Source organism: Mus musculus, chromosome 1, assembly GCF_000001635.26.
Source record: "Mus musculus strain C57BL/6J chromosome 1, GRCm38.p6 C57BL/6J".
Lineage (NCBI taxonomy): Eukaryota > Metazoa > Chordata > Mammalia > Rodentia > Muridae > Mus > Mus musculus.
Genome location: NC_000067.6, coordinates 34,577,436 through 34,595,709, shown reverse-complemented (window position 1 = coordinate 34,595,709; position 18,274 = coordinate 34,577,436). Strand labels below are relative to the sequence as shown.

The 18,274-nt window shown below is 49.0% G+C and overlaps 1 protein-coding gene across 3 annotated transcripts; it reads right to left on the bottom strand.

The window, feature by feature from the left end:
• Nucleotides 1-4,765: 4,765 nt before the first annotated feature.
• On the bottom strand, nt 4,766-16,803 carry Amer3 (APC membrane recruitment 3). 3 transcript variants are annotated; one of them, XM_006495820.3, is made up of 2 exons: nt 16,515-16,803; nt 4,766-9,047 (listed from the first exon to the last, which is right to left on the bottom strand). In XM_006495820.3, the coding sequence occupies exon 2, from the start codon at nt 9,026-9,028 to the stop codon at nt 6,686-6,688; it is 2,343 nt and encodes a 780-aa protein (XP_006495883.1). In that variant the 5' UTR covers nt 9,029-9,047; nt 16,515-16,803; the 3' UTR covers nt 4,766-6,685. The 3 variants fall into 3 exon arrangements, with proteins under 3 accessions (XP_006495883.1, NP_998892.1, XP_006495884.1); NM_213727.2 differs by lacking the exon at nt 16,515-16,803 and adding an exon at nt 15,944-16,017; XM_006495821.4 differs by lacking the exon at nt 16,515-16,803 and adding an exon at nt 14,662-15,941.
• Between the last annotated feature and the right edge of the window lie 1,471 nt (nt 16,804-18,274).

The window sequence follows — 18,274 nt, the reverse complement described above, 5'->3', positions numbered from 1 at the left end:
CTCTATGTCTCTCTCTCTTTGTCTTGCTCTATCTCTGTCGCTCTTTCTCTTTCCCTTCCTCACTCTTCCCACCTTTCTCTCTCCTCCTGTTACCTGTGGGTCAGGATGTAGAACTCTCACCTACTTCTTCAGCATCATTCCTGCCTGCATGCCCTGCCACGCTCCCCACCATGCTGATAATAGTCTAAGCCTCTGAAACTGTAAGCAAGCTCCCAACTAAAAGCTTCCTTTTATAAGAGTTGCTGTGGTCATGGTGTCTCTTCACAGCAATAGAACAATGACTAAGATACTATCATATAAGGAGATTTATTAGACTGACTTACACAACGCAGGCTGGGTAGCTCAGTAATGGGCGCCTGTGTTCTTAGAGGACTGTGAAGCTCAGTACATGGAACTGGAGGTCTCAGCAACTCCAGTCTGGCACTGAAGGCCTGAAGCGTTTCTGAAAAGCTCCTAGTGAGTCTGAAAAGCTGAAGAAGCTCATGTCAGTGGAGGATGGTAGCCACAGTGACTAGAGGGATAAGCATACCAGCAAGAAGCAAAAAGAGAAACAGAAGACACTGCTTTTATATGACCCTTTCTAAGTCTAGACCAGCAGGCAAAAGGTGCAGCCAGCCCACTCTGAGGTAGCAGCTCCCTTCTGTTAACCCTTCCTAGGAACACTCTCACAGACCTGCTAGAGGTGAGTTGCTTTGGTCATTCTAGGTCTTATCAAGTTGACAAGGTTAGCCATGCAGCAGGCACAGTGGTCTACCACCTTGCTGACCTTCTGCTGTTTGCAGGGAGTCTCTTCCTCTGTCCTTTACCCTTAACCTAGCAAGGTCAGTATACTTCAGGTGAGCTTATTCCCAACAGCAGGTAGATGGGTCTTTAAATATTTTTACCAGTGTTATTATTGGTTTTTTTTTTCATCTTATATTCCGATTTAAAGTAACTGTTGGCATTGTTGGAGTAAAATCTACCATTTCCTACCATGAATACCATTAGTTCACATATTAATTTTCTATTCAGGGTTTTTAAAAGGCTTTCTTCTGTATCCTGTTTTCTTTAGTGTTAGATACCTTACATGATTCTATTTTTATTTTTACCTCATCGTATCATTATGATCCTTTTAAAAATGTTAGTGGTTGTTCCAAGGCTTACAATGCACACTTCACTTCCTCCTCTTCCTCTTCCTCTTCTTCCTCTTCTTCCTCCTCCTCTTCCTCTTCTCCCTCCTCCTCCTCCTTCTCCTGCTTCTGTTCCCCCCCCCAAGACAAGGTCTTTCAGTATAACCCTGGCTGTCCTGGAACTCACTCTATAGAGTTAGCCTCAAAGATCTCTTGCCCCTGCCTCTGCCTCTTGAGTGCTGGAGTTAAAGTCATGGCCACCAAGCCCTGCTACAATGTATTTATGTATTTTTGATTTATCAGAACCCTACCCCTAACAGCCAACTATTCATTTTCTAGGACCTATAAATGGCAGCCCTAGATGTAACCTGGAGCTCTTGAACAATCTCATTAGAGCACACTGCACCCTTAGAACATAACTACCTTGTACTCTTGCTTTTGAATAAAATCCATTGCTGCTTTCCCATCTGCGTGTACATTTCAATTCTTTGAAACAGACATCAGGAACCTGATATACAAATGATCCAGACAATGACTACCAGTAACACAGTATCAACACCAGGACCCCAGGACAACCAGACAGGATTCTAGGATCCTGTATGTTGCTTATTTTAAAAAGAATTACAATGTGTTAAAATTTAAAAACACTTCTTTGGGCTAACAAGATGTCTCCGAGGATACAAGATATTGCTACACAAGCCTAACAACCTGAGTTTGATTCTTAAAATCAACAAGTTTTCCTCTGACCTCCATGCTTCAGCGGGGTAAAGGAGTATCTTGGTCACTATCCTATCTGTGTGAAGAGACACTAAGACCATAGCAACTCTTATAAAAGAAGACATTTAATTAGGGACTTGCTTACAGTTTCAGAGGTTTAGTCTATCATCCTGGTGGGAAACATGGCAGCATTCACTGGGCTGGGGAAGTAGCTGAGAGCTTACATCCTGATCCAATGGCTAAAAAAGAGACTGTGTACTTGGCATGGGCTTTTGGAACCAACCCCTTTCTTCTTTCAGGCCACATACTTCCTCCAACATGGCCTCACCACTTAGTCCTTCTTCTTCTTTTTTTTTTTTTAAATATTTTTTTATTATGTATTTTCCTCAATTACATTTCCAATGCTATCCCAAAAGTCCCCCATACCCTCCCCCACCCACTCCCCTACCCACCCACTCCCACTTTTTGGCCCTGGTGTTCCCCTGTACTGGGGCATTTAAAGTTTGCATGTCCAATGGGCCTCTCTTTCCAGTGATGGCCGACTAGACCATCTTTTGATACATATGCAGCTAGAGTCAAGAGCTCCGGGATACTGGTTAGTTCATAATGTTGTTGCACCTACAGGGTTGCAGATCTCTTTAGCTCCTTGGATACTTTCTCTAGCTCCTCCATTGTAGGCCCTGTGGTCCATCCAATAGCTGACTGTGAGCATCCACTTCTGTGTTTGCTAGGCCCCGGCCTAGTCTCACAAGAGAGCTATATCAGGGTTCTTTCAGCAAACGCTTGCTAGTGTATGCAATGGCACTTAGTCCTTATAATCCTTTCAAGTAATGCCACTCCCTGGTGACTAAGCATTCAATTTATGATGGCTCCAATGGAAGCCATTCTCATTCAAACAACCAGAAGGATAAAGGACAGAAATTTGCTTACTATTTGGCTTCCTATGCCGTACAACACCCTCCCCTCTTTTTTCCCCTGTGCATTTCTTCCTTTCATTTTTAAGACTTTATTTTTTTAGTCTTCGTTATCCATATGCCTGTGCCTGCGTGGGGATATGTATGCCTGAGCACAGGTACCAGCGGAGGCAGATGCCATGAGCTTCAGATCCCTGGCATTGGCATTACAGGTGGCTGTGAGGGACCTGACGTGGGTGCTGGCAACCAAAGTCAGGTGCTCTGCAAGTGCAGTGTGGACTGTGAGAATGGCCGAGCCATTTCTCCAGCCCCTCATGCATTTCCTCTATCACATGAAATAAAACGATAAAGTAGAAAATAGGAAGCTGAGAACTGCTCCTTGCAGGAGCCTTCTGCTTGTCCTGCCTTCACACCTTCCATGCTAAGATCTCTCAGACTCCTTCCATGCCCTGCACCAAATCGCTCCTCCCTCTCACCTACTCTAGGCCTCACTTGGCATGCCCCATCCCCAGGGCTCTATCCTCACTTGCCCTCCCAGGGTTCTATAAAATCCATAGTCATACATGAATTAGTTGTGCAGAAATAGCCAGAGAGAGACCGAGGCTGCACAGACTTGAAGATCTGGGTTTCTATGTCCAGCAACCACATAAAAATCTGGGTATGACCACATATACTTGTATACCCAGAGCTATGGCAAGCAGAGACGGGAGGACTGTTGCTGTGTCCGCTTAGCTTCAGGTTCACTGAGAGGCCCTGCCTAAAAGGAATAAGTGAAGAGTGATATAGGACAGGAGACCAACGTCTACCCTCAAATTTGTCCCTGGCTTCCAGGTGTGCAACTCATGGGCACATAAACCTGCACACATGCGCACGCACGCATGCATGCACATGCACACATACACACATGCATACATATACTCCATCCACATAGTCACATATAAAAGAAAGAAAAATGACCAGGAAACTCAGTAGAGGAGGAGGCAGATTTCTTGTATTTCCAGAACTTGATTAGCACCTTAGCTGACCCTAAAGTCCCTTTCCAGTGGGTCACACATGGAGCCTGCCTGTGTTGGTACTTGTTTTGCCTGACAGAGGTCATCCTGAGGGCTGGGTGTTGAGAAAGATGATCCAGAATCAAAAGAGCCTCCTCCATTCTCCCTGACCCTGGATCTAGCACAGACCCAGAAGAAAAACCTCAGGGGTGCTGCGTGTGTAAAGTATTCCCTTTACAAAGACAGAACCACAGCCCTGAGTTCCTATCGCTCTGTTGCTAAACCACTGTAGACCACATTGGATCTGCAACCATGTTGATTCTGTAATGTATTGTGCTCTTGAGTCTGAATGGTTTAATCTCCATCACTTCAAGGTTATGCATCACAAGTCACAGTAAGTATACACTATCCTCTGCTATGGGAAGAGATCTGGATTTCAAACAGACTCCCGGTGTGTGTGTGTGTATGTGTGTACATGTGTGTACATGCATTCATGTGCATGTATTCATATGCATGTGTGCATGCATGTCTGTATGTATGTGTGCACATTTATGCCTATGCATGTGTGTGTGCACGTGCATGTATGTGTGTGTTTATGTGTTTTTGTGTGTGTATGCATGAATGTGTGAGTGTGTGTGTCTGTATGTGCATGTATGTCTGTGTGTGTGTATATGCATGCATGTTGAGTGTGTGTGTCTGTATGTGCACATGTGTCTGTGTGTGCATGTGTGTGTGTGTGTGTTTATGTGTCTCTGTGTGTGTGTGTGTCCATCCGGACACTGAGTTTCAGAGATGCATGTATCTCTGTTTCTTTGCCCGTGTTGGGATTACAGGCCCACATTGACATAGCTGACTATTATGTGGCTGCTGGGGCTCTAGACTCAGGTCATCACACTTGTGTGGCAGGCACGTTACCCCCGACCCACTTCACCAGCCCCAAGTTCCTGTTAAACCTCAGTACTGCTTCTCTCTAAATATGAGTCCCAGAGTCACCAAGAGAGCAGAAAACAACACACAACATCTTGACAATACATTCTTTCAAAAAAAAAGTATTTACTGAGCACTTTCTCTGTCAGGTACAGTACCGAGCCCCAAAGGCTGTGACGGGTTGAGTGGTTCCTTACTGAGCTTTCAACCCGTTCACAGAGACATGTGGTTGGCACCCTACGGTGCTCAGGCATGTGTGGCCTGGAAGAAGAAAGGGCTGAAGGCTCTGGGAGTATCAGCTGAGGGAAACCAGTGGAATGTTCCAGAACCTACTGCATAGCAGAGCTTTCATAGTAGGGTTTGGAAGGGATCTGAACCCCCTACCTGCACTCACTACTTGTGTATGTCCATAGAAAGATCACACAAGCTGTGCCTGGTCTGAAAATGAGCATAATTTACCTCATACTGCTGCAGGGGTCATGCAGAATGTTCTTCTATCTGTCACTTACTCAAAGCCAGGCTCAGTGATGTCATTATGATGTCATGATGGAGTCTGGGTCCTAGAAGAAGATGTGGCTTCCCAGGTGAACGGCCCCGTGCTTTCTTGTGTCCAGGTCCACATGGCCACAACCTTGATATCTGTTTTTAACCTACAGCCCTCATCCGCACACAGTAGGCAGCCTTAGAGAGCTGTTGGTCCCAATGGTCACAAGAGACTTTCTCGCCTGAAGTGGAGCCCTTGGGCCCTGAACATGTGATATCAATGGGACTTCAGTGCTTACCTGTAGTTCCTGTACCTCTCCACAGGAGCTCTGTATGAAGTGTGGCCTCTCCAGGAACCTGCCTACATATGGTCCGGGTGACAAGTTTTACAGCTACCTGTCAAGTCCTTATCCTCTGCCTGCCACTGTGTTATTTTTTGCTGAGGTAGAATCAAATCCTTGACAAGGAGGATGGACCCTCTGTCCCTGCCCTCAGGCTGGGTCAAAAATGATATCTACCCTTCCTGGGGATAGCAGCCAGCAGGTCCTTTCCTGTTTCTGGATGTCTGGGTTCGGTGCGTGTGTTGCTTTTGGGTTGGGGTGGTGAGCACAGCTTCATTCAGAGAGCTCCCTGGAGGCGAGATGGCCACGCTGGGAGTGGAAAGGGCAGAAGATAAGGCCTTTGCAACTCCAAGGCAGAATGGCAGAGGTGGGGAGAACAGTGGGTATCCTCCCACCCAAGGCCTCAGAGAACAAGCTGAAGGAAGTGCACAGAATCACTAGGAGAGAACCTATTGGTCAGGCAGGGTCTGGTCAGCCCTGGCAAAGCTGTGCACGTATACCATGCTGGAGGCCCCAGGCTCCTGCTAAGATAGGACTGGTCCTTGCCATTCCCAAACAGAAGCACTGTGACACTGCGGTGTATCTTGTTCTCCTTTCCTGGGTAAAGAGTAGACTTGGATGAAACCTGCGGGTCCTTGTGAACTCAGCCTCATGAGATGTTCTGCCTCCTGAGCCGTGCACGGCTCTCATCCTTTTCCTGTACCTCAAGCCGATGGATTGGCTACCCCTGTCTTCCTTTACAACGTGAACTGCTTTCTGGCCGTCGTCTGTCCTTGTGGTGTGAGGTGCCGGCAGCTCCCATCAGTCTTTAGCCCCAGGCTCAGGCAGGGATCCCTTCATCTGATCCTCTACCCCTCCTCCCCACATGCCTGAGCTTGGCCATCTCTACCCCAAACACAATCCTTACACCAGAAAATAAATAAATAAAGATGAAGATTCTGGTCCTTGGTTCTCCTGAATGAGGCCATGCGTATGCAGCTCCTGAAGTGTGTGAGCCCATCCTGTAGGTGAGCCTGCGCCACTGCCAGCTTGTAAGTCCACACTTCTGGTTATCCACATGAAGTCCATATCAGGTCAGAAGGCCATCGAAACATTTCATGGCCCAAGGGAAGGAGCGACTTACCGCTGTTCACTGTCCAAAGAGAGCCACAGGACTTCTGGACAATAGCCGCAGAGACTGGGCACCAGGGGCCCAGAGTAGCTCAGGACCCCACTGAACCCCTATGTGGCACTTGCTCTGGAGCCCTGGGGCAGAGCTGCTGAGGTTGGCTGTCTACAGAGGAACAGGCTTGGGGGCCTAGCCTGGAGGGTTCCAACTTGAGCTGGTTCAGGTCCAGGAATAGGTCACGGCATTTCTGGTCCTGTGGGCTGGCTGAGGAGGAGAGGCCACAGCCAGCTGCTTCATTGGGCTTGCTGCTTATTGGGTTCTTTTGCAGAATGTTGGGACCCCAAGCCTGAGGCTTCCAGAAGAGCCCATTGCCCTTATCCTGTCTGGGAGAATTGCTGTCTGGATAGATTTGCAGGGCTGCCACATGGGTCACACAGCCTACGAGCATGGGCCCTGGATCAAGAGCACTTCCTCTGTGCCCTGGTCTTAAGGGGCCTTGAGAATACCTCAGGTTTCCAGGTGTCCCAAGTTCCTTCTGTGAGCTGAGACAGGTGGCAGAGGTCACAGCTTTGTTGTTCCCAGAAATGCTTGTCATGGTAGCTTCAGAGGAGGACTGGCCTTCAGAGAAGTCTTGTGTTCCTTCCTCTAGAGAGTCATCCTTAGATGGAGTCTTACTACCCCTTGCAGGCTCTCCTAAGACCTCACACTCTCTAACAAGCAAGTTTTTGGTTCCTGAATGTGCCCAGGGCTCCTGCCTGCTGGGTGGAAAGCATGTCGTGGCCTGGTCTTCCCTGCCTTTCACACCCACTGATGCTCCTCTGAGAACTCTATGGGGGTCAGGTGGGGCAGCAGGCTCCCTAAGGACAAGGGCAGGGGTAGGGGCAGGGGTAGATGCAGGGGTAGGGGAAGTGGCCGGTGGGGTTCTGCGCAGCCAGTTGACAATGCCCATGGTAATGGCAAGTTCTGTGTCACAGAGCTTCAGCAAACATTCCTTGCCCTTCCAGGTACTCTGTAGGAAACCCTGGCTGAGCAAGTCAGGGCCTGGCGCTGGGGCCAGGTTCTCCTCGGCTCCCACCCGGAAGCTGCACATAGACAACGGGGTCCCTAGGGCAGGCCCCGAGAGACTCTCAGACACACAGTCATCATCCAGGATTGGGCCAACAGGGGCCTCGCTGGGGTCATAGAATAGTTCGTAGAGGGCGTCCCCGCTGTAGCTGTCCCTGGGGAAAGTGGCTGCAGGCGTGCCTGGGCTCGCAGCTTCCTTCTTCTCCTCCTCAAGGCCTGGAGAGAAGGAGTCATAGTAACCTTCATCGCTTGTGGACACAGATTCTGGCTGTTCACTTTTGGGGGTACCTGTGTCTATGGAGCTGGCTTTGGAACCGCTGGGGGGACCCCTGCAAGGGAACAGGGGTAGTTCAGCTAATCCAGATGTGTCTAGCCTGGTCTGGTCTGTTTCTGTCCCTTCGGGACTCGTCAACCATGGGCCCATCAGAGCACGCTGCTGCTGCTGCACAGAGCGATTCACACTGTCCCAGAACTTGTTGAAGTCTGATGCTTCATTCTGGGCAGGTGACATCAGCTGTTCCATACCACCCTGGGCGGGGCCACAGGGAGTCTTGCAGTCCAGAGCCTGAGGTGAATGGGCTGGGCTCTCTGGGCCGTCCTTCAGCTCCACAGATGGCACCGAGCTCCCATCTGCAAAGATCTCCCCACAACCTGTAAGTGAATCGAAGCTTTTCAGTGAGGCCACATCCTCACACAGGGCGCTGCAGAGGTCAAAGGGTGAGTCATGTAGAAACTCACTGTCAGACAGGTCCTGGCATAGGCTGTCCAGCCCCAGCCCCTCACCCATGGAGAGGAAAGCCGTGCCTTGCTGCGCTGGGACCCCGGAGGGTGAGAGGTTCTTCCCCTTGGCTGAGAGCGAGGCCAAGTTCTCAGTCTTGCTTCTGCGCATGTGAAATAGGTTTCGAAAGCACTTCTTGGACCTTTTCAGAGAAATCCTTTTTCTTGGGATGCTCTTAGCCACAGCTGGCACGAAGGGCATCTGGGGCACAAAGTGGCGGTAGTCGATCATGCGCTGACCTCCTGGGGTCTCTGAGAAGCTTGTGCTACCTACCATCTGCCCTGTGGGGGCCGCCGCCTTCACAGCCCCTGGAACACTGTCATGAGTCTTACTCTTGCGCACCAACTTGAAGGTGGTTCCACAGAGGGGCACGGGACCCCCTTCAGGATCAGACAGGACCTCTTTGTTGGGGCACCGGCCGTATCCTTGGGAACAGGGACTTGTTTGGGAGCTCTTCTCGCCATAGGCTCGCTGCTGCTCTCCCAGCGACAGTGGCCACTTGTCTGGGTCCTCCTTGGCTGGTGAGTCTATGAGTTTCTCGTGAGAAATCTGCACGCTAGATTTGATGAAGGTCTTTCCTCTCCTCAGCTCCATGTTGACAGTCTTCTTGCCACTGTGGAAGAAAGCAGAGGGCACATAGTATCTGTGATGGTTACGGTTTACTGTCAGCTTGCCTGGATTTAGAATCCTCATGAAAACACTTCTTTTGGTGTGTCTGTGAGAGATGTTTTAAGATTGGGTCATTTGAGATGGAAAGGTGCACCCTGGATTTGGAGAGCATGCCATGGACCCCAGACTCAATGGAAAAAGGAGATGACACCCGGAGAAGTAGCAGTTCACTCTTTCTGCTTGTTGATGGCAGATACAGTGTGACCAGAAGCAACCAGCCTCTTGCTCCTGTCACCAAGCCTTACCACCATCCCCTCAAACGGTGAGCCAAAACAGACTCATTCTTAAGTTGCTTTTGGAAGGTATATTATTACTGCAACAAGAAGGGAAGCCAGGGGCTGGAGACATGGCTCAACAGTTAAGACCACTGACTGCTTGCTCTTCCAGAGGTCCTGAGTTCAATTCCCAGCAACCACATGGTGACTCACAACCATCTGCAATGGAATCCAATGCCCTCTTCTGGTGCGTCTGAAGACAGCAACAGCGACAGCATACTCACATATATAAAATAAAAAAATCTTTAAAAAAGAAGAAGGACCCAGCATTCAGGAGGCAGAGGCAGGTGGATTTCTGAGTTCGAGGTCAGCCTGGTCTACAGAGTTCCAGGACAGCCAGGGCTACACAGAGAAACCCTGCCTCAAAAAAACAAAAAAGCAAAAACAGAAGAAGAAGAAGAAGAAGAAGAAGAAGAAGAAGAAGAGGAGGAGGAGGAGGAGGAGGAGGAGGAGGAGGAGGAGGAGGAGGAGGAGGAGGAGGAGGAGGAGGAGGAGGAGGAGGAGGAGGAGAAAGTAAGCCAGTGCTGTGTGCAAAAATTATAAAGTCTGTAGGCTCTGAAAGGCCAGCCTGCCCCTGCTCACATGACTTGATGGATTCCGGTGCTTTAGCCCTAGTGGATTCTCCATGGAGAGGGAAAGAAGAAAGAGGAACAGGATGCCACCTTTTACGTTTTCAAGTTGCCCAAGCACTCTTTGAGCTCTCCAGTCAATTCAGGTTCCCATTTCCAGGCCCAGGAATTCAATAACAACACCCTCTATCTGTTATGAGGCTATTCCTTCCCAACTGAAACACTCTCTCCTGGGCAGCCAGGGAAGGCTCCTTAACCCATAGAAAGTAAACAAATCCTGCAATATCCTGAAATTTACAAGACTCACAAGGGCACACACACTCCTGGCTATACAAGCAGTAACAATGATAACCAGCTGAGCTTCCTGCAAGTTATGCAAACAGCCTTGGAGTCACCACCACCCAAAGGGACACCCTGCCTACACTGTTAGAAGTTACCCAATGAAGATGCTGGTTCGAAAATCAGGCTACAGTGGAATGATTTATTTAGTCTGGCAAATTGATGTTTGTTTCGCTCACCCCAAGAAAAGTCACATAGCACCTACCCTTACCACATCCTCAGGAGGAGCATCTCAGCCTTCTGAGTATATAGTATGGAGGAGTTGGGGAAGTAGGATGCCTCCCAGGCCTGAAGCATCAAGGGAGGACCAGGCATCTGCTGGGGAAAGTAAGACTCAGTCTGTACCGAGGCTCTCAAGCAAGAGGCAGCCAAAAATCTCACAGGGTTTGCAAAGCATGAGCCAGGGGAGGAGGGAATCTCATGGCAGCAAGGCACAGCACATGTCACAGAATATCATGGACCAGAAAGGCAGGCAGCTGTCACTGACAGATATCGCCTGGAGTCCATCTAGAGATGGTTTCTGGTGACCAGGCTGAGTTCATGGCAGAAGATGCTACAGTCAGCACTGGGAGTCGGGGGCTTTGCTGGGTGGTGAATGTGCTAGTGACTTGATTGTTCTGTCATAGCTGGGCCTTCCCTGGCTGTATCCCGGGATCCCAGAAGCACTTGAGTCTTCTGGTGAGTGTGTGGAAGCAGGGACATTAAGGAGGCCGGACTTGCAGAATCGATGAGGAGAAAGGAACCACAAGAGGCTGACCAAAGAGCCTGAGGCTGTTCTAGAAGTGGAGTCAGAGTCTTCCAAAGGGGGGGGGGGGAATGCCAGGCTTCAGGAGTCACATAAAAAGAAGGCAGGACGGGAGTCCTGACACTAGAGACCAAAGGGCTGGCTTGTAAGAGAAGAATCTGGTTTAGAACATGCAGCCCTTAGGGTAGATGTATAGAGCCAGAGGACCCTAGCAAGAAATGGAAAACCAGCGCATGGCTGGAGAACCTTCTGAGCTCTTTCCCCAGCCCTAGCAGAAACTCTCTCTGCCTGTGGCCTGAAGGTCAGCCTCTGTCCACCTGGCTAGAGATGTTGAGGCTGAGGTCTCTCTAGGACTGCTCTGTGGTCATCCCCTGCATTTGTTCATCCCAGCCCCAGCCTGTGAGGAGGGCTTGCAGCAGGTTCAGCCCTATAAACTGCCCCAAAGAAGCCTCCTGGTTGCCTCTAGATGGCAGCATGAAAGCCATCTGGCAGTCAGGCTGGCCAGAGTCCCAGAAGTGCCCCTGCATGCAGCTTCAAGTGGGCAAAGCCAGCATCACAGGGACTCATGGGCAAGCTGACTGCACTGCTGCCACCTGCTTGCACCTGGGGGGTAGCACTTTCTCCCGTCCAAGTGACATCTGGGACTTTTGGCTGGGGGACAAGACAAGTAGTCTGCATTGTTCAGGAGAGCCACAGAGCACAGGCTTAGCTCTCCCTCTGTGTGGCTCCTTTAATCACAGCACAATAGCTCTTGGGCACCGTGCCTCAGGTGCCATGGTGGCTTTTCAGTCTCCTGGGAGACGGGTGGGCACCGTGCCTCAGGCATCAGGGTTGCTGTTCAGCTTGTTGGGAGATGGCGAGGGCCCAAGCCTTTTCCATCCTGACCCTGCAGATTTCTCCTCAGAGCATTCTGCCTCTCGCATTCCTTTACAGGTTTGGTGAGCTCTAATGCACATGGCAAAGTGCTTATTATGCAGGGTCTGGTGGCAAGGGACTCAACTTGAGCATTGCTATTACCCACCTAACCAAGCAGAAAGCTTGGCCCCTACGCTTACAAGGGACAAACTACTGTAATCATCACTTTACAAAGTATGAGCTCAGGGCTGGAGAAATGACTTAGCAGTTAAGAGCACGTGCTGCTCTCTCCGAAGAGCAGAGTTTGGTTCCTAGAACCCACACTAGGGAGTTCACAATCACCTGTAACTCCCAGTTCTGGGAGAAGGGGGTGCAGGTATGACCCTGTCTCCTCACCTCTTCAGGTATCTGCACATACATGCACATACTCACTCATACATGCACATACTCACTCATGCATGCACATCATTAAAAATTAAAAGAATTCCTTTTCTAAAATTCAACTTCAGAAAAGCCAATAAACTAAGCCATTGGTAGTAAAGCTGGGACTTGAACCCCTGAACCAATGATCAAGATCTCTACCTCCCTCCTTCAACCTCTCATCACTCAGTAACCCAGGCTAGCCTTGAATACTTCATTCTCCTGCCTCAACCTCTAGAGTACCAGGATTACAGGTTATGTACTACCACATCCCACTAGAACTATCTTTTGTGAGAAACTTAAATGAATAAATGTGTTCTCATTAGGAATTCTGGAAAACACAATGAAGGTAAAGACTTCAGGTTGCAAGCCTAACACAAATTAGAAAAATTATAACTTTGTAATTTAGAAACATTTATATTTGAAAACCGTGTGATTTTAAAGGAGATATTTGTTACAGGATATCTAGTTTATTCATGCCTCTCAGTGTTCAGCGAGCATATTTTAGTTACTGTATCCCTGGAAGTCATTTCATCCGGCTACATTAAAGATTATTTCCCTGTATATAAAATTTTGCACCTGTAAGAATTAAACTGTTTAGACTGAGATCTCTTTCAGAAAAAAAAAAAAAATACCAGTTTCTAATCTGCAGCGTGGTCACGTGAGCTAAAATCAGGAAAGGGTGGACATTTCATTCCATTCTGAACTTAGAATGTGATCCTCCCAGGACGACGATACAAAGGACTGTATACTGGACTGTATCCCTTATAGTGATACAGCTAGGACCTCATAAGCTTCATTGCCACTGTGTATGCAATAAGACCGAGTAGCAAACTTCAAGACAGCACACTGGAGACCTCAGTCCTAGGCAGCGGCCTGTCGCTTCAATCAGTGTTCACATCAAAATGTCTAATCCAGCCTGTCTTTGGAAATCTATCCTGTTACTTTATCCAGCCCTTCTCTTTGGAAATGGGAGCCTTCTGCCCGATGGGAAGCTAATTGAGCAGTCACCTTCTACAACAGCTTTCGGAAGCAGAGAAGGATTTATGTGAGCGGCCAGATACTAAACCAGCACTGCCTGGGGGCAGAGGCTAAATGTCTTTAGCTTCTCAGTCAGAAAAACCAAGATCAAGTCATCTGAGAGGCACTCTGTTTTATAACCCTGTGGCTAACAACCTGTCAGTCCGTGTAAACTCATGACAGGTCCAAAGGAAGTAGGTGGTACCTGCCTTGTAGTCTGCGGAGCTTAGCCACCACTTATATTTGATTCTAGTGCTTACTCTAGAGCAAGATTTAAAGGTTTTCAAAGTCCAGGGCTTCAACTGTAACAGACAATTGTATACACTATTGCATGTGTGTGTGTGTCTGTGTGTGTATGTCTATGTGTTTATATGTGCATGTGTATATGCGTGTGCATGTATGTGTGTATATGTGCATATGTGTATTGTATGTTGTATATGTATCTTTATATGTGTGTGTGCATGCATGAGTGTGTGTGTGCGTATGTGTGAGAGAAAAAAAGAGAGAAAGAGAAAGGGGGAGAGGAGGGAGGGAGAGGGAGGGAGGGAGGGAGGGAGGGAGGGAGGGAGAGAGAGAGAGAGAGAGAGAGAGAGAGAGAGAGAGAGACCTGTGGACATGAAGATTAGAGGTCAACTTCCAGTGTCATTCATTCCTCAGGAGCCATCATCCACTTTGCTTTTGAAACAGTCCCTCACTGAGACCTGGAGCTTCCTGAGCAAGCTAGACTGACTAGACAGTGAGCTCCCAAGGATCTACCTATCTCCCTAAGTTTAGAGATTTCAAGTCTATGCCACGTGACTGGATTTTTATGTGGCTCCTGGGGACTGAAACCAGCTCCTTGGACTTGCTTGAAGTTTTAGCAAAATTTTTATTACTGTTTGTGTGTGCATGTGTGCATGCATGCACTAAGGTACCATGATGCATGTGAGGAGGCCAGAAGACAAGCTACAATGGTCTGATCTCTCTTTCCACTGTGCAGGCCCAAGGAATCCAACTCAGGTCATCAGGCACTGCAGAAAGTGTTTTTAACTCACCAAGTCATCTGAGAGGCCCCAAGTTCTTTACTGACCAAGTTACCATCTTCCCAGTCTCCGTGGAAAGTCTCTAAGGCTCAGACCTCCAACTCTACTACTGACAGTTTAAGATGGTGTTACGTATTTAAATGAAGTGTTTTATGTGTTTGAAACACCTTGACCATATGTTTCATTTGATGAAATTTCACACATTTCAGATTCCTAAAAAGGATATTGGGTCTGGAAACTTTACTTCTACAAACGCAATTTATGCTAATAATTTTCAAAGACAGGCCCCCAACTACACTAAGCAGCCTCTCACCTCTAATATGAACCTTTGCATTCCATGAGCTCAGAACCCATGCAGGACACTTATTTAATCCATTCTCTTTCAAGGATGTGAAAACCTAAAAGACAGCAGAAGACCAAGGAGACACAGAAAGTGCATTCTAGACAGTGGACACACCCTGCAAAAGGCCCCAAGGAAAAGAGACATATAAACATGGATGCAGCGGTGACTGAAAGAGCAATGGGAACAGGCCAGGAGATCAGTCAGGAGGCCATAGCTGACCCAAGGACCCTGGACGGAGTGTGAGGAGCTACAGGTGAAAGTGGAAACTTGGGACAAGAGAGAATGGGGGGAAAGGAATGTGAATCTGAAACTACATCAGAGATCAGCAGAAAGGCGATCATGGAGATGTTCGTGTCTGCTTCTGACTCTCAGCACACCAGGACAGGAGTTTACTACAAAATTAACACTTCACGAAGCGACCTCTCTATTTTTTCCATATAGTGACAATTTTTTGATCAGTTATCTCGGATTTTCTAACCCCTCCCCCCCCCCGAATGTAATTCTGTACCTTCTTTTCTTTTAGTATGGAAAAAAATCTTATAGAGCAAAATTAAGAAGAAAAACAAGTGACCACATGGCCTGTAGTTTTAGCATTTGAAATGCTCGCCCCTCCCCTCCCCCAAACCCTAGCAGGTCACAGCGGGCTGTTAAGTATGAAGAGGTGTCATATTTAAAGAAGAGCAGCCCTAGATGAGGTACCTTGCCCAGCGACTTCATTGGTGTTGGGGAGGAGGTAGCAAAGGCTAGGGGGCAGTAGTTTGTCTCTGTGGCAGAGTGCCTTGTTGCTGGTGTGGTGAAGGCCCAAGTGACATGGAAAAGCTCTCGTGTTCTGGGATGGGGGTGGGGATGGTAATAAAGCAGAAATAGAATCTGCAGCGAGAACCACCCACTCCCACACTGGGGAGACAATGGGCCCTATGGGTGAGGGTCCTGGCCCACGTCCTCCTAGAGAGCTCTGCCAAATGGACAGATGGACCACTATAATCTTACTTGTTCTTCCCCAGACCCCTCGTCGCGGTGACAGGGTTTTTCGCATTCCCTAACCTAAACCTAACCCAGTCACTGAGCTCAGCTCCAGGCCCCGCGCATCCTCTCTGGGCGCCGCGGAGTGGAGGCAGTGCCCATCTAGGGCCCCTTCACTCTCCCACCCATCACAGAGAATGCATTCAAACATTTCCCGGTCCCCCCTAGCTCCCGATGAGGACCAGCGAGGCAGGGACCAACGCAGCCTCTCGGGGCCTCAGCCACTTACCGCCGGGGCTGGGGAGTGTCGCAGGGCGCGGCCGTGCCCGAGCCAGGAACGAGTGCGCGCCCGAGCCTCGCGTCAGCACCACGGCCAGCTCCAGGTTCCGCGCCGCCGTTGGGGGCGGGCCTCCGGGCACCCGCGCGCACCACCAGCCTCGGCTCCGCCGCGCTTGGGAGGGCGGTGACCGGAGGACGCTGGCGAGTAGCGGAGGAGCGAGGAGACTTAGCCGCCACTGCGCCGCCGCCACACAGAATTGCTGGCTTTGTTCTAGCTCTCTCCCTCTGCCCACCTAGCTGCTCCCATAATGCTGTGGGTTTTGCATCCCTAAACCCCTTTGGTCCTCAGTCCGGGGGTCCCCGTATACCCGGAGACTACAGGTGTGGGTCCCCCGCCCTCCTGAATCCCGCAGGTCCAGGACCCGCTGACTCCAGCTCTTTCCAAAAGACGATGTCACACACAGCCTCTCTAGCAGTCTTACTGAAGATTCAGGATTCTAAGGCTTGGAAGAATGAGCAAGTCAATGTGGGGAGGAAGAAAATCATAAATTAAAAGAGACATTTCCTTTCCACGCACTTACTGTGTGGTCTGCTGATGCTATCCCCCTGCCGCAGTCTTGAAGATCAAACAGAAACGATTTGGGGAACCCCTCCCGCAGAACTGAGGACGAGGGCCCCCCAGGCTGGTCCAGTGTCCAGGGCTGAGCTGGCAGGTGGGGATAAAGGGTAAAGAAACTCCGCTAGCGTTTAGGCGGTCTTGTCTCCTGCCGGGGTGGAGCCAAGGATGGGAAGCCTAACTGCTTCTGTTTGGGAAAGGCTGATCTCAACAAGGGGCTAGTCACAAGTGTGAGCAGGCTGAAGAGCAGTTGCAAAGGAGCCAGTTAGGATTAGGCTGAGAACCAGGGAATAAGAGGGGTGGTGACTGACAAAGACCACGCACTTCTTTGAGCCAGAAGGCTCCCTCTCTGTCCTACATCTAAAAAGTCCCGCACTCAAGGTTTTTCCAACCTTTTGATCTGCAGTGCTTTGGCAAGCCTTAACCAGTTGAAACTTCTCTCTGCCAGCCAGGGAGATGACCCATTTCTAGGGGAGCTACACGGTTGAATCTTCTTTCTACACAAACCTCCCACTAAGTGTGGTGTGTGTGTGTGTGTGCCCTGTGTGGATGTGTGCACATGCGCATGCGTGGCATAGGCCTGTGGAGGCCAAAGGTTGAGTGTCTGCCTCAACGGTTTTACTTTGTTAATGTCTCTGGAGAGAGTCTTTTGCTGAACCCTGGACGGGAAGCTCATCATTTAGTAGGTCTGGTAGGTCTAATTGACCAAGGATCATCTGATCTTCTTTTTGCCCAACACTCCCCACCACCACACACACACACACAAACACACACTCGAACACACACACACACACACACACACACACACACACACACACACTCACAGAACCATGGGGTTCCTGACCTGCACTGTGGTACCTGGATTTTATGTGGATACTGGAGATTCAAACTAATGCTTGGTGTGGCAGGCACTTTAATGGCTGTGCTGTCTTGCAAACCTTCTGCTATATTTGAAGTGTGACTGAAACTATGTTCTCTCTTTTCTTTTCTTTTCTTTTCTTTTCTTTTCTTTTCTTTTCTTTTCTTTTCTTTTCCCTTTTCCCTTTTTCCCTTTTTCCCTTTTTCCCTTTTTCCCTTTCTCTTCTTTCCCCCCTTTCCCTTTCCTCCCCCTCCTCCCCCTCCCCCTTTCCCCTTCCCCTCCCCCTCCCCTCCCTCTTCTCTTCTCTTCTCTTCTCTTCTCTTCTCTTCTCTTCTCTTCTCTCTTCTCTCTTCTTTTCTTTTCTTTTCTTTTCTTTTCTTTTCTTTTCTTTTCTTTTCTTTTCTGACACTGGTTCCCGGTTACTCTATTGCCCTGAGGGCCAATTCTCTGGCCATTCTCCGTTCAGATTTCCCACACTTCGAGACCAAAAGAGCCAGTGCTAGTAGGTCAACTGCATTAGAGGATTTGCAGAGTTCGGGTCTGCAGCCATGAGGAGCCCCACATCTAACGGGTCTTGGGGAAGAACACATAAATAGCCATTCTGCTCCATACTGCTGAGGAAAGTTGACGGACTTGGGACTGTTTGTCAAAAGCAAACTTGAGTAGTTTCAGTTGGAGGTGAATGGTTGGGTGGGGAGGAGGAACCATAACACAGGAGGTGGGCACATAGAGAGGCATTCTAGTCCTTGGAAGAGACCGGTGCAGAAGAATAGCCCCTTTAATCCCAAATAGTCTATCCGATGGAGTGACTTATTGCTAGCAGCGGTTTCTTTTAAATTTTATCATAGTTTAGACTTTTCTATCAT

What these genes read in the sequence shown, in the direction of transcription:
- Amer3 (XM_006495820.3), bottom strand. Translation starts at nt 9,028, where the DNA reads ATGGAGCTGAGGAGAGGAAAGACCTTCATCAAATCTAGCGTGCAGATT.